Source organism: Strigops habroptila, chromosome 2 (assembly GCF_004027225.2).
Source record: "Strigops habroptila isolate Jane chromosome 2, bStrHab1.2.pri, whole genome shotgun sequence".
Classification (NCBI taxonomy): domain Eukaryota; kingdom Metazoa; phylum Chordata; class Aves; order Psittaciformes; family Psittacidae; genus Strigops; species Strigops habroptila.
The window spans coordinates 96,312,846-96,326,463 of record NC_044278.2 but is presented as its reverse complement, the minus strand read 5'-3'; the positions used below and the strand labels follow the sequence as shown (position 1 = coordinate 96,326,463).

Sequence of the window (13,618 nt, the reverse complement as noted above, 5' to 3'; positions counted from 1 at the left end):
CCCTCACCTGCTATCCACCAGCATGATCCAATGACCCAAATTAAAGCGTCCTCCAAAAATTTGAATCACTTGAAATGGTGCATTCTCTAGAGAGATTTAAGACATACAGGACAATTCCTGTATCACAATTTCAAAAGTATTTATCATTTGATTAAAAACTAAATTCAGTCTTTATGCCATTTAGATTGACTGAATGATCAGATTATATAAAGCAAGCCCATGTTCAGACAGTAATTATGAGTCAATCTCACTTCCCATGAGCTTGCAAAACACACATCATCTATACCACATACACTATGGGGCACTAAAACGCCTGTTTATGCTAACCCCTAGTTTCAGCCTGAGAACTCATACTTTTCCACTTCCCCTTCATTTGCAATAAAGCTGAATTAATATTTCTTTTATCGTCAGGCAGCTGGGGCAGCTCTAGGTGAATAAGCCACTTGAGTGCCATTTCTGGAGCCATTTAGTCTTTAGTTAACCCAAATTCCCAATACATAGCGGGCTGTTCCAGAGCGAAGGACAAGTATTCATTATTCTATCCTAAAGTCATTTAATTTTTACCATGCATACACAGGCATACTGACCTGATCGCTGACCTACTTAGAACAATTCTTAGAACAAAGCATGTGCTGCATGTTTAAATGAAGCCCTGTTCATATTTATTACAATAGCAGACCACAAAAGGTTGCAGACTGCCCATTGTTTTGCTCAAAAATGCTTAGACCTAAATATGCCACCGTGCATTAAGGAGACAGAGCAAGGAGAACAGTTATTAAAATTGGTTTTAAATAACAGTTTCTCTCACAAAGTACAGAACCTATACAGGGCACAAAATTTGGAGCACAACTAGAAAAGGCTTGTTTGAGTGCCAAAGAGCAGAAATAAAACTGAGAGCTCAGCAAAGGATACTGCAGGCCACAGGCGCCCGCGTTGGTGCGGTACCCTCCCAGGCGCTGGCCGCTCTCCGAACAGTGCCACGTGAAGTGTTTGTCTTGTCCGGTGCTTAACACCCACTCCATCTCCAGGACAAAGAGAATCATCATGACCCTGCTTTGATGAGCTGGAAATTAAGCAGATAGACATATAATTGCATTGTGGATAACAACATGGGGGCAGAAGACCACTGCAAATACCAGCTGCGTCCAACTCCTCAAATCCCTAATCACCTGCTCACCCTTCCCTACAGAAGAAGCTGGTGTTTAACAATCCCACTGACATGAGCTACCATGCAAGCTTGTAAGGTCCCTGCTCTGCATGTTCAGTGTTTGCATGAAAAAGAGCAGAAGGAAGACTTAATTCCTTCCATGCCTATTGCAGTCATTTATCTTCTGCAGTAGCACAAGTCTTCCTTCCATCATTGTATCATCACCAACAAAGCTGCCATTGTGCAAAAGACTCTGGGCTCTACTTCAACCTCTTTTGAGGTCTGGTGGATCTGGGCTGCAGATTGTGGCACCCCAGCAGAATGATGAGTTACAGCATAGGCACAGTCCTGCACCAAAGGCAAGTTCTAGCATTGCATGTAAACCAGCTAAAAAGTACATTGGAATAAGATAAAATAAAACAAAACAGGAAAAACCCAACCAAACAAACAACAAAACAGAAAACCCTAAAAAGATCACAGCTGGGCAAGATGAATAAAACAGCTGAAGGAATAAATTTCTACTGCTACCTAAATAAAGCCATCAAAAGCTTTTCATTAAAACAAGTGAACCCAGGCTTGTACAGACGGGGTTTTTTATGAATGACCAGTGGGTTTGGTTGTGAAGTGCTGACTGAGATGACTTTTTAATAAAACAAGTGCGTGGTAAGACATGCAGAATTATTCTCAGCTGTAACTTAGCAGCAAATGCCATACTCTTCAATCTGCAGCCCTACTGGTTTATTAGTGTTCTGAAACCCAGCAACATGTGTCACACAAAGCAGGGTGCTTGTATTTGTTCCTGTAAAAGCTGACACACTGGAAAGATTAAATATCTTTGGAAGCTTAAAAACCAGCCTGAAACCTCCATTTGAAATGCAGAGAAATTCCTCAGAATGGAATGGGAAGATGGTATGGGCTGCCTGCCCTATACAAATATACAGCACAGATGAGAGCTGTGGTTCAAAGCCTATGAGGGGGAACTAGTTGTAGCAAAGAGTAGGAGGCTTGCACAAGCCAACATCTGCTCCTGATCCACACTGCTTTTTAGACCCAGATTCCCTGAGGAGAAAAGTCAATAGATGCATTTACACAAGTTGCCATAACTGTGATTGGCAGCTAGACCAGTTTACAGTGTTAGACATGAACTGTGCCCAGATGCTTTCACCCTTGCCTATAGAAGAGCTCAGATTTTGGCTCTTGTTTCCACACACTTTTAAACTCCAAGTTTATAATCAAGACAGATGGATGGGACCACCCAGGAGTCGCTTGAGCTTTTAAACAGATCCTCTCTTCTCCACCCTCCAGATATCTCTGGGAAGAAATTCAGTGACCCCATGGGTGACTAATGCTTGTCTTTACCTATCTGTTTGTCTCTCCACCTACACTAGCTGGTGGAGTGGTGCACTGCAGAAAGGGCTGTGATGGGATGCATGCAGTTCCAAGCATCTGATGGGCTCACATACAGGCCCTAGGGGCTTGTGTGCACCAGGAGTGCCATAGGCGGACCTATGCACTTCTGCAGAACTTGCAAAGCTGCCTGAGATCAGACTGTTCAAGGCCTGTCCAGGAATGTTTTCTCAGCACATGGCAACTGCTACTGCTAGTGTTGGCTTCCCATGGTTTGAACTGGCTGTGGGTATACCTGGCACCACTCAAGTCTCCTCAATGTCCTCCTAAAACTTCTAAAAGGCAGAGCTTGTACCTTTCACTAGAAGTAGTGCCCATGGATGGTGAGACAGCTCTTTCTGGCAAGTGTGGAGTAGACATTAATGAAATAAGTACACACCAAGAGATTGAAGGGTTGTACACGATAGCTTTGCTTATCCTACCACCCCCAAAAGAGCTTTCAACTGAGGCTGCTGAAGGGAGGGAAGGGTTTCTTCAACACCCATAGCCTCGTAGGTATGTGAGAGACACCCCCACACACATAAATTTGGGGATCCCAGCAGCCTGGAATCACCACATCCTTTCCACTCCCAAAACTAGATCGCTTGCATACCGCCACTATTTTTCAATTAGGGGAATACAGTTTTCATCAGCTTGAACAAGGAAATGACCAAACATGAAACTCTGGGATCAAGGGAGGAAAATGGGACAGGGATCCATGCCCCTGAGGGACACATCATCAGCGAGCATCATGCACACTGGCTTAAAGTGCCTGAAGGCAGACACTGTCCACTGTCAGCGGTCGCTATGGTTCAGGCTACAGCTGAAACGTTGGCTATTCTGGGCACAGTATTGCTTCACTTGCCCTAAAATAAGTTCACAGCTTTCAGATAAAATCTTCTAACACATCATCTGAGAATCCTGGCACAAAATGACCAGAACTGATCAAAAACCTTCCCATGCTGAGACAGGCAGTCTAGGAAGGAAGCCACTGCAGTTGGGACTGTGGTCACTTGTACCACCTCTCTTCTGATGTTAATGGACACTCTTTAGAGTCCTCTGTTGTCCAATGTTTGCAGGATGCCATCTGAACTCCTGGGGTTCTTCCACAGGACAACCCATGGAGGTTCTCCATGGCATCTTCCTATGCAAAGGACTCTGCAGCAGCAGCACATCTGGCACACTGCAACAAAAGGCCAGAACAGCCTTTGTTTTCCTTTATCTTTCCTTTTTATTTTATGAGGGGTTCTCCCCAGGCCTTGGATGGGCTGCCATAGTCAACTGGCCATTCTGCCATCCTGACAAGATATATGCTCTCCCCATCAAAATTTTCAACCGTTTCCCTCAAGAGCTTGGCAAGAAAACTGGTCTCATGCATATGTTGTTCTGTATATGCAGAAGATTCAGCTCGCTCTTCCTCAGCTGAGATTAGCCTGCAAGATTGAATCCCAGCATGCAAATGTATGAGTTAATAACAAAGAGGGTGACAGAACAGCCATAGGACTGTTCAGTGCAACAACCCTTAAATATGAGACCTAAGTGTGTGAAACTTTGGTGATTGTGGGGCAATCACAATATCGGATACTAAAGACTTGTACAGTCAGACTGCAGCAATCATATTTAACATTCATGTATACATTTTACCATCACTGGATGTTCTACTTCAGCTTTTACAAGCTAAGAAAAAAACGCAGGCATTCTAGCTTAATTTTACAACACAGCAGACATTCATGAAACAGCTGAAGTAAAACTTAAAGGCTGATGCATGTTAGCCATGTTCTGCAAAAATCAAGATTTTCTTCATGCCTTAAAATCTAAATGTTACAAAGTGATCTCCAGAGTCTCCATTTAGAGATTTAAATTATCCTCTCAACCTTTAAAGTTATACAACTCAAAATATATGAGTACATGTATAATTTAAAATGTATGTGAGAAATCTCAAGCCAACATATCAGAGGCTTCTCCAAAGAAACATAATGCTTAGCATATAATGTGATATGATACCAGATAGTATCATACTACCTCTTAGTTTAACAGCAAGAGAGATGATACAAAAAAAAAATTGCTGCATGTATTTTGTTACTTTTGGAAGAATAGCTGTCCCAAGCGGAGTGTCCTTTACAGGTTTGACAAGCAAAAATAACTAGGTTCTTAAAACATCACATTAGTGAACACCAGAATATAGTTAGAAAAGGTATGGATTAGCATTTCTTGACCTTTTAATAAGACAGGTATTCACTGGTAATCCTGAGATTACTGAAGCCAACAGTTACTGGAATATAACCAGACTAACCCCAGAAGCTACACTCCTAAATGCCTTAGCCCTAAAAGATGAGTTCTGTTCCTACAATGTTTAATTAGATACACTGGATCACTAAAGATTAAAAATTAATACTCATCTTCCCCAAACGTGGCCTGGATTTTGGACAGTTTGTTGTCTAGAATGATATTTCAAAGGAACATTTAAAAGGAAAAACAGAACATGAAACAGCTCTTTAAAAGTCTTGTAACATCAGAACAAAGCACATTATAAATCTGTTGATAAAACCCAGCATTTACATTAGTTAAAAAACCAAAATCAATCAACGGAAATCACCCCTCTATTCACACTCCTTAAGAGAACAATTAACAAAAATTAGCGACAACACAAACCAATTAACACTGATCATGATTCTTACCCTGGTAACTTTTCACTAGTGTCATCTTGTTGTAATCTTCTGATAAAATGAATTCCTGAGGGAGGGGAGAGAAAAATCAAGAGAAACAGTGCTTAGAAATACAAAGTGTTTGAGAGTGGTTTCATTTGATTTTGTTGCCAAGGTAAGCTCTCCCTTCGTTGCCACCACAGCCCTGTCTATACTTTTGCTAATTTTGAGTACCTCCATCTAAAAAACTAAATTATTTCACTTTGTAAAGCTGTCTGAGAAACCATCTCAAGTGCTTTCTGAACAGAATGGTGGAGATAAAAGAGGAACTATTTAAAAAAGGAGTAATTTTTTGAGCTGACAGAAATTCCTGGCTATGAACCTAGGTACCATGAAGTGAGAGACTTGAGGTCTCGCTTGTGGCAAATATCTATTGCTCAGGACTGCCTGGGCAGAAACCTGCATGTGCATATACACATGTATCCATGAGTATGCATACACTATACCCCCACCTGAACACTCGGGAAACTCAGTCTACATATGTAAGAGTCCCTTGAAGTCACCCAGTCCAAACTATATACCAATAATCATGGAACGGTTTGTGTTCGCAGGTCCTTTAGAGATCATCTAGTTCCAACCCCCCTGTCATGAGCAGGGACACCTTCCACTAGACAGATTACTCAAAGCCCTGTTTAACCTGGCCTTAAACACTTGCAGGGATGGGACATCCACAGCGTCTCTGGGTAACCCATGCCAGTGTCTCACCACCCTCACAGTGAAGAATTTCTTCCTAATATCTGATCTAAATCTGCCCGCTATCTATAATCCATACTGGGAATACATTTCAGGTTTCTGCTCAAAAGTCAGTGCTTCAGATAAACAGAAACTCAGAATTTTATGCCCCTTTGTCTTATTCTATTATTGGTTAGTATTTATAGTGGTGTGTCAGAAGCGAACTTTTTTGCTTTGGTACTGGTTCATTGTGGCTAACAAGCAGGTGTGCATGGGATAAAGGGTGGTTTATAGCACAGGCTGTGGCTACCTGGGGAGAGATGTGTGGTGTGACACAGCTGGGCTCGCTCCTGTGGCCAGAGGAAGAGCACACCTATGGGTACTAGCTCTGAACCTGCTGCCTCTGTGCTGCTGTTTAACCGCTGATACGGCTTTGCACGAGGAAATGATGAAAACAGCAGCTAAGAGTCTGCATGTCAGCCTTGGCTCCGAGAAAAACCCCATGTGGTTAAACTGACTGAGCACCTGGGTGTCCCTGCTGCTTGTTTTGAAGAGGAGAGCTGCTCAAAGCCAGGGAAACAGAGTGGCCACAACAAAACTGCAACATCTCTCCGGAGGAAACACACAGGCAAAGGGTAGGCTCTATGGCACCACTGCATGAATTAGCTTTCAAACTGCTGTCAGGTATCTACAATGTGTACACGACATACTCAGAGAAACACTAAGAAAAAACATGGCATGTAAAAACACATCACATTAATAATTTGTAGCTAGCTACACAAAAGCTCCCTGAGCTAATCTACCAAGGGGACTGAAGAAGTGAAACCTAACTCACTTAATCTGAAAAAGGGTAAAAAAAAAGAAAGAAACATTATAAACACAAAATAAGCTAACTTTTAAAGCATACAGTTGTGAAATGTTTGTGTATAAGTGCTTCCAAAACCACTGTGCAACAGTAGAGAAGACTCAATTTCAGGAGCCTACAGACTCTATTTAAGGCAAACCAAACATTTAAGGCAAAAGAGTATGAGAAGACATTCTAACCTCCAAAAAAAAACAACCAGCATTTACCCACAGTTTCCAAACAGATATTAAAAGAAGAGTCACTCTGCATTTTCTGTGGGGTCACTGTAGGTAATCTGCATGGCTTTCCAGCACCAGGATTACCCTAACACACCATATCTACTGCTTGGCACCAAGGTGGAGAGACTACAGTACTACTCTGTGGGACATCTGCAGATCCCAGCTTCCAGGAAAACAACTGTGAGTAATTTGAGGCAGCTATGTATTCTGCCGTTTCCAGGTTTCTGTTTATAAGCTAGTTATAGCTGTGTTCTCTTGCTCTACTTCATCTTCTTTTCCTTTATCTGCCCCACCTCCCATTAGCTTTCCCCTGGCAGCTGAAGGCTACAATAGGGAGTGTTATTTAAACAGCAGTAACAAATCAATTAAGTCAGCTGGATTTTTACACCAGGGTCACCTTAACTCTACAAACCACAGAATGTTAAGAATCTGCTATACCTCCCTACTTAGAGAAGTGTCTTTCATTAACCACTGTCTAAAGAATACTAAACCACCACATGAAATGCTTTACTACAAAGCCTACTATAAGCAAGAACCTTTGCTATGAATGTTAACTTTCTACTGTTGTTACCTAAAAAGAAATGTATTTCAATTACTGTAACACATGGTGGGATAATATGTCTACCTTTCCCACCAATTTGGCTGTCCCCAGCTTTGACTGTGGTGGCACACAGATGCTGGTGGGATGAAGAGTGTGGTCTACATTCTCATTTTTCTTTGCATTTTTCCCTTGATAAATCTGATGTGGCCTGTCTGCTCCATGATCTGAACAGTCCCACAATTTAATTGGAAGACTGAAAAGGCTTTTGAGTTTCTTCATTATAATACAGTGAATCAAACATAACTGCAGATTGTAAGGTTTACCCAAGTATTGATTAGCTCTGTATGCTTTAATACAAACCACAGCTATGTACTATTAATACACAGCTCCATCCAAAGAGATAAATGAATACAGTACAAACCAAACACAGTTCCAGTTAACCTGAATACTGGATAGAATTTTTTCCTTCTCTCCCCCCTCCCCCCCCGAAGAGTTCTTGCTTCTCATTTTCTTCTTTGAAAGCATACTGTAATTTGTAATGCATTTTCTTATTTTGCATTTTCTAATCTTTCTCCAGGTCTTTTACTGCCTGCTCCCCTTTACACTATTATCACGTGTACTTCCATTGCACTCATTTCCCTCTCCCTCTCAAGGCCAAACATATTAATTGCGTCAATAGACAGGTATTTTAGCACAGGGCACCTTGCTCAAGAAATTCATGCCCTATTGCACATACGTTGTGTCATCTGCACTACAAAAACACCGACTACATCTCTTTAACATTGTACCAGCAGAAACTGGTTTTTAATCTTTTCATACATACATGTTTTGCTCCTCTCAGAGCTGCTGACACTCAGTTCTCATTAGGCAGCTTTTTGGCTCCTCTTAATGAGCTAGAAAGGCTGAGGTGACCCACACAGCTTAGGCATTGCTTGTTAACAGAAGGAAGAAAGATTTCCTAGTCATGTGTGAGTCGTTTTGAGCAGGAGGGTTTGAGATCTATCAGAGTGCTCAGGATGGTAAAACCAAAACCCCTCCTTGTAGGGATTAAAAATATTTTTCTCTGGGAAGATCACTCTTTGCTCTTCAGAGGATTTTTTTTTTTTGGAGCTACTTTACTACCTTTTTTTTTACCATACTGAAAATATAAGTGATCAGTCTTGGCTGTTTCAGGTAAGCTTATTATTGCAACAGACTTGGTACCATGAAAGCCTTCACAAAGCAGAAAGAAGAAGTCTTAAGCATCTGAAAAGACTGTCCAATGTAGTGCCCACTGTTGTATAGTCTCAACTATACCTTCATGGAGCACACCTCCCTCACACTGAAACATATACACCCACCACAAACTTCTCTTGAGCCTAAAACCTCTGTAAATCCTCATCCTGGAAATATCAGTATCTTATTTCAAACGACTCTTGTTAAGGCAAATAAAACCCATGTTCAGCTGTGTGCCATTTCAGGGTCCTTGGCCATGGGGCTGGTTGACATGGCTCAGGGTCTAAGGAAGAGCCACACCTTCCCAGAGCTGCAGCTGGATGCTAGCTGATGTACCCCCAGATAGCACTAGAGACCTCTGTTTAGACAACTGAACACATTTCTGAAAGTTAATAATCTTTATAAATTAGTTATGTGTTACCCATTCACAGCCTAGTTCCCACCCAGGGAATTTACAGTCTGATAGATGATGCCATTTTGACAGCACCCTATGGATCTCCTTAAAGGCTTGACTTTATCCCGTTAACACAAGCGACTGACAGCACTGTCATGTCTTCTAGAGAACAAGAAGCTTGCTTCAGAAATGGAAGAGAATGAAGACTCTTAAATCTACTGTCAGACACTATATCTTTTGCAAAGAAAGCTCTATAAAATTATTACAGTGTTTTCACTTTATGAAGTATGAAAACTGGGAGAGGACAAAAACTATCATGCAGTTTTCCTGAAGGAAAACTTCCCACAGTAGTGGAGGGGAAGGGTGCACATTGGCAGGTAGATCCTGACTCAGTCTCAGGTGTTCAAAATGCTGCTTATGGCCAAACTGTAGACACCTGCAAGATCAGATTATGGGGAAGGTGCCTTATCTGAATAAGTACCAACCCCAGGGAAGAATTCCGAAGGGGTTATTCTGGTGCCCTTTGGTCCCTGTGACCCTGCTCAAAGTGTTTAACACCTTCACCTAGACAAGAGCATGGTCAGCAAACAAGATCAATTTAATTCAGTTTCAGCTACCTGAAAAATAAATCCCTCATTTAAATCTACCCAGAAATGGGGAGATTTATGCCAAACAGTTTCTAGGGTAAGTAACATGGGTGTCTCTAAAGGTAATTCACCTCACCTTTACCGGCTGCAGAACCTAATGATTAACTTTATCTAGGAAGCTAACTTTCAGATGGACGAAATTAGGTGAGGAATCTCATCTTGGCCATAGAAGTTTCCTGTCTATTGCAAGTAACAGACCTTTCCTCAGTTTCTTCTTGTGGTATCTGGAGAGATTTGCACCTTTAAAATGTGTTTTTCTCTACATCAGAGCAAGGAATTTATGACCATGATAAAGTCTTTTAGCTTCTAAAAGGGACCTTTAGATAAATTTAGAAACTTATCTAAACTTTTAGATAAGTTTCTATCTAAGGAAGATAGAAACTTTATTTATTTTTTTTTACTTTAAGTACCACTGTTTTTCAAGCAAGATGCTAGACAACCTTCCACTAAAGGAACGGTCTACTGTGCTGCACAAATGTTTGTGAAGTTGCAAAGGGTTGAAAACAATCTTTTCATCTCTGTAGAAACAAAAATTGCCAACCTGTTTCACATGGAAAGGTTGCCATAGAAGCTCACCTCGCAGTGGCTTTGCTGGAACATTTGTCTGTGACTATAGCATTGCTGCTCGTCTTTCTTAAAATGCACCATACACATTCCTGAGGTGTAAGGCTTGTAACTAAAACCCATACAGTTTACAAAAATTTCATATAAAAGAAAAAAGGCAGCTCCACTTTCTTATCTCCATCTACATCTGAAAGTAAAAGCAGTACTTCCTGGCACTACCAAAAGGTTAGTTTGAGATTATGCGGCCCGCTCAAGAGTATTATATCAGCTTTACAGCCCTTGCCAGGAATCCTTTCCTTCTACACAGTCAAAGTGAAGATGCAGAATGATTTTCAGCAATTTTTTTTGGCTCTGCACCCAGCATACTCAAGGGTGTTGGGCATTTACAGAAGTACTAACATGGAATAGCTGACTAATTCCCAAATATTTCAAGCTACTCAAGTAAATTCCCTGTACTTTCCCTTCGAGGGCCACACAATCAACAATAAGGACCCTGAGGTCACCTTGTTGAAGTAAGTTCTCTTATTTTGTGGTCAGTGTGCCCTGCTTGGATATTCCTGTGCTAAACTAATCATCTTAGCTGTGCCCAGGGAGGAAAATTTATTCTTGCCTTCAGAGGGTAGTAGTAACCCCCTTCAAGTACCTGGGGATTTTCTCTAACACCCCAATATTGCTGGGACTTGAATATGGGGTTACTCGTGCCATTCTGCCATTCCTGCTTCCACCACTTCTTGTAGCACATGACAGTTGTGGCTTCTCTTACAAGCCTTACGTTTGCTATGGAGGGAAACATTTAATCGCTTGTGGAAGTTTGTGGAGCATGTTTTCTGCACAATTCTCTACCACACAACTGCCAGCAGCTACAGGGGACTAAATCAAGCAACACAGACAAGTCCTTCCTCCTCTTACATACTTATATGCAGAAGACTGGGAAAAGAAAAGCCCAGCTTAGCAACAAACAGAATCTGCCTTGGACATGGCAATATATATCTATAAGTACCCAGTCACATGTTGTTTCACCACCTGCATCTCTCATTTACCTTCTTTAGCTTCAGAATAGGAAAATATTTGACCCCATTCAGACTCAAGCACTTCTGACTCTTCAAGGCAAAATGCCCCAAAGATAAAGGACACATCTCTTCCATCATGCCAAAGAATTTAAATACCTTATTTACAGTCGCCTTCACATTCCTCAAAGGCCTGATGAAAACAAAAGTGCCTAGTAGGACTGGCAAATTACAGCTATTTGAGAAAGTGGGAAGGAGGGAATTTCAGAGGTGCAGGGAATTCTCTTGCAGCTGTCCCATCTCCTAGATACAAAAGAAGAAATCTCCTACAGGCACAAAAAAACCCCAAAAAACAAAAAAACAAAAAAAGGAAAAATCTCTGCTACAAGCCATTAATAGCTTTATAGGTCAAAACCTTCACATCTTTGATACAGCTTACAGGCAACAGCTAATAGGGTCACACACCCTTTCCCAAATACCATCTTGGCTTTAGTGTAGACAGCTGCCCTTACATCAAGCTGCAATGCTCATTCAGTTATAAAGTCCATAAGGCAGAGAGAACAGTAGTAAAAATCTGAAATGATGGTAAAATGATCTTAAACTGTAAGAGGAGCCTATTGATGAGGCACAGGCGAAAAATACCTCTCTGACTTATGACCCCTCCACAAAGTGATATTGCTCTTTTCTTATCATCCCACAAGAAAAATACAATGAATAAGGTCAACTGTTACCCTCTGCCCCAGATCTAAAAACCACTCTTGCTTTAATTCCCTGCTTCCTTTCCACACATGCACACAGACACACAGACAGACATCTCAGACGTTAACAAACCAAATCTTTCAGAAACAGCACTGCATCAGGAGCAACTCCTCCAAAGGAAGTGAGAGGAAAACGAAGCTTGAACTCTGAAATTTGAAAAAGCAGCTAGATACGGAGCAGAAATCTACTTCTGCCTTTCAGAAAATGATTTTTCGCCTCTAAATTGCTGCTTTCAGAACACTGGTATGGTATGATTAACACGACACTCAAATTTCATACAGCAACAGCTGGTTTTCTGCATCGTTATTTTAAAAGAAATACGCAAATTAAGACAGTCTGTTGAGTTGCCTAATAAATATTGTAAACCCCACTGAATCTCTGTGGCAGTTGGAATTACATTTGTAATAATCTGCCATTTTCTACACTACAGCTTTAGTTCCACAAGCAGTAAAAAGTCTCTCTCCCAAACACTAGCAAAAATATCCTCACCACAACATCACACAAATACTTCTCAAAAGGGAAGCATTTCAACTAGAAATCTTTGGATGTACTTACTGAGATTGTACCATTGTCTAGACCTATGGACAGCCTTCTGGTTTCCGGGTTAAAAGACATGCATGAACATGGAGCTGAAAAAAATGAACATGTTGATGAAGTTAACAAAACTGTGATTCTCATTTTCTTGAAGTTCTGGAAAGCCTAAAACTAGCTAACATGCTTTATGATGCTGTTCAGCATTTTGCTGCTTCTGATAGACAAGCAAAGTGTTTTTGCAATTCATTCAACCTTATCCTATTAGGACATGGAACAACAGCTATTTCTAGCTCCAGCTCCTTCATTTTTTCTTACCAGTTATCTGAAAACAGGCATGTCATACAAGAGCAGTGGTGGTGTTTTGATATAAGAGGCACCTGACATTTCAGTATAAATCTGAGAGAGCTGAATAATTTAGTTTTTTACATTTGCCTGAACCTCACTGACAATAAAAGAAAACACCGTATTATGTCAGAAGCTTCATCCTATACCTGCAGTAAGAAAGTTAACCTGTAGGAATCAACGTATCAGCCAATATTAAGGACTCTGAGTCCAACTGTCCCCTATTCCAGTTTCACCACAGACAATGCTATGACGGTATCACATACTATGGCCAAAGTAAAAGATTGTGTCAAAAACTAGCCATTGTTTTATTATATCAATATTACTCTAATAAACACCAGGCTATACTCTTAGATTGCACCCAAGTCAGTCATACTACTCTCCCTAGAGGATCTGGCAGGATTCACATCAAGGGTAGAACCAGAATTTTCTTGCAAGAATTCAAGAGCTATGCTTGGTTTCATTGAGAAATTGTGAAGTTGCATTCTGAAGGCAGGGATTGTTTTTACTGCTCAACACAGCAGCATACAGCAGGGAGTCCTCCTGTCCCAACAGAAACCTTCAGGAATTACTTTTCAGCAGCAATTGCCAACTGCAGCTAGGGGCAGGCATTCTTGTTCCT

At 41.1% G+C, this 13,618-nt stretch overlaps 1 protein-coding gene across 3 annotated transcripts in view; it reads right to left on the bottom strand.

Moving 5' to 3' along the window:
• WDFY2 (WD repeat and FYVE domain containing 2) overlaps window positions 1-13,618 on the bottom strand; it is a 70,133-nt gene that overhangs the window by 18,036 nt on the left and 38,479 nt on the right. For 2 of the 3 annotated variants that reach the window (XM_030472288.1, XM_030472279.1), the window contains exons 3-5: window positions 12,676-12,749; window positions 5,212-5,266; window positions 913-1,063 (exon numbers count right to left, since the gene is read on the bottom strand). In XM_030472288.1, the coding sequence (XP_030328148.1) occupies window positions 913-1,063; window positions 5,212-5,266; window positions 12,676-12,749 (280 nt within the window). The remainder of the gene's footprint in view (window positions 1-912; window positions 1,064-5,211; window positions 5,267-12,675; window positions 12,750-13,618) is intronic. The other variant, XM_030472299.1, reaches the window with a different exon arrangement.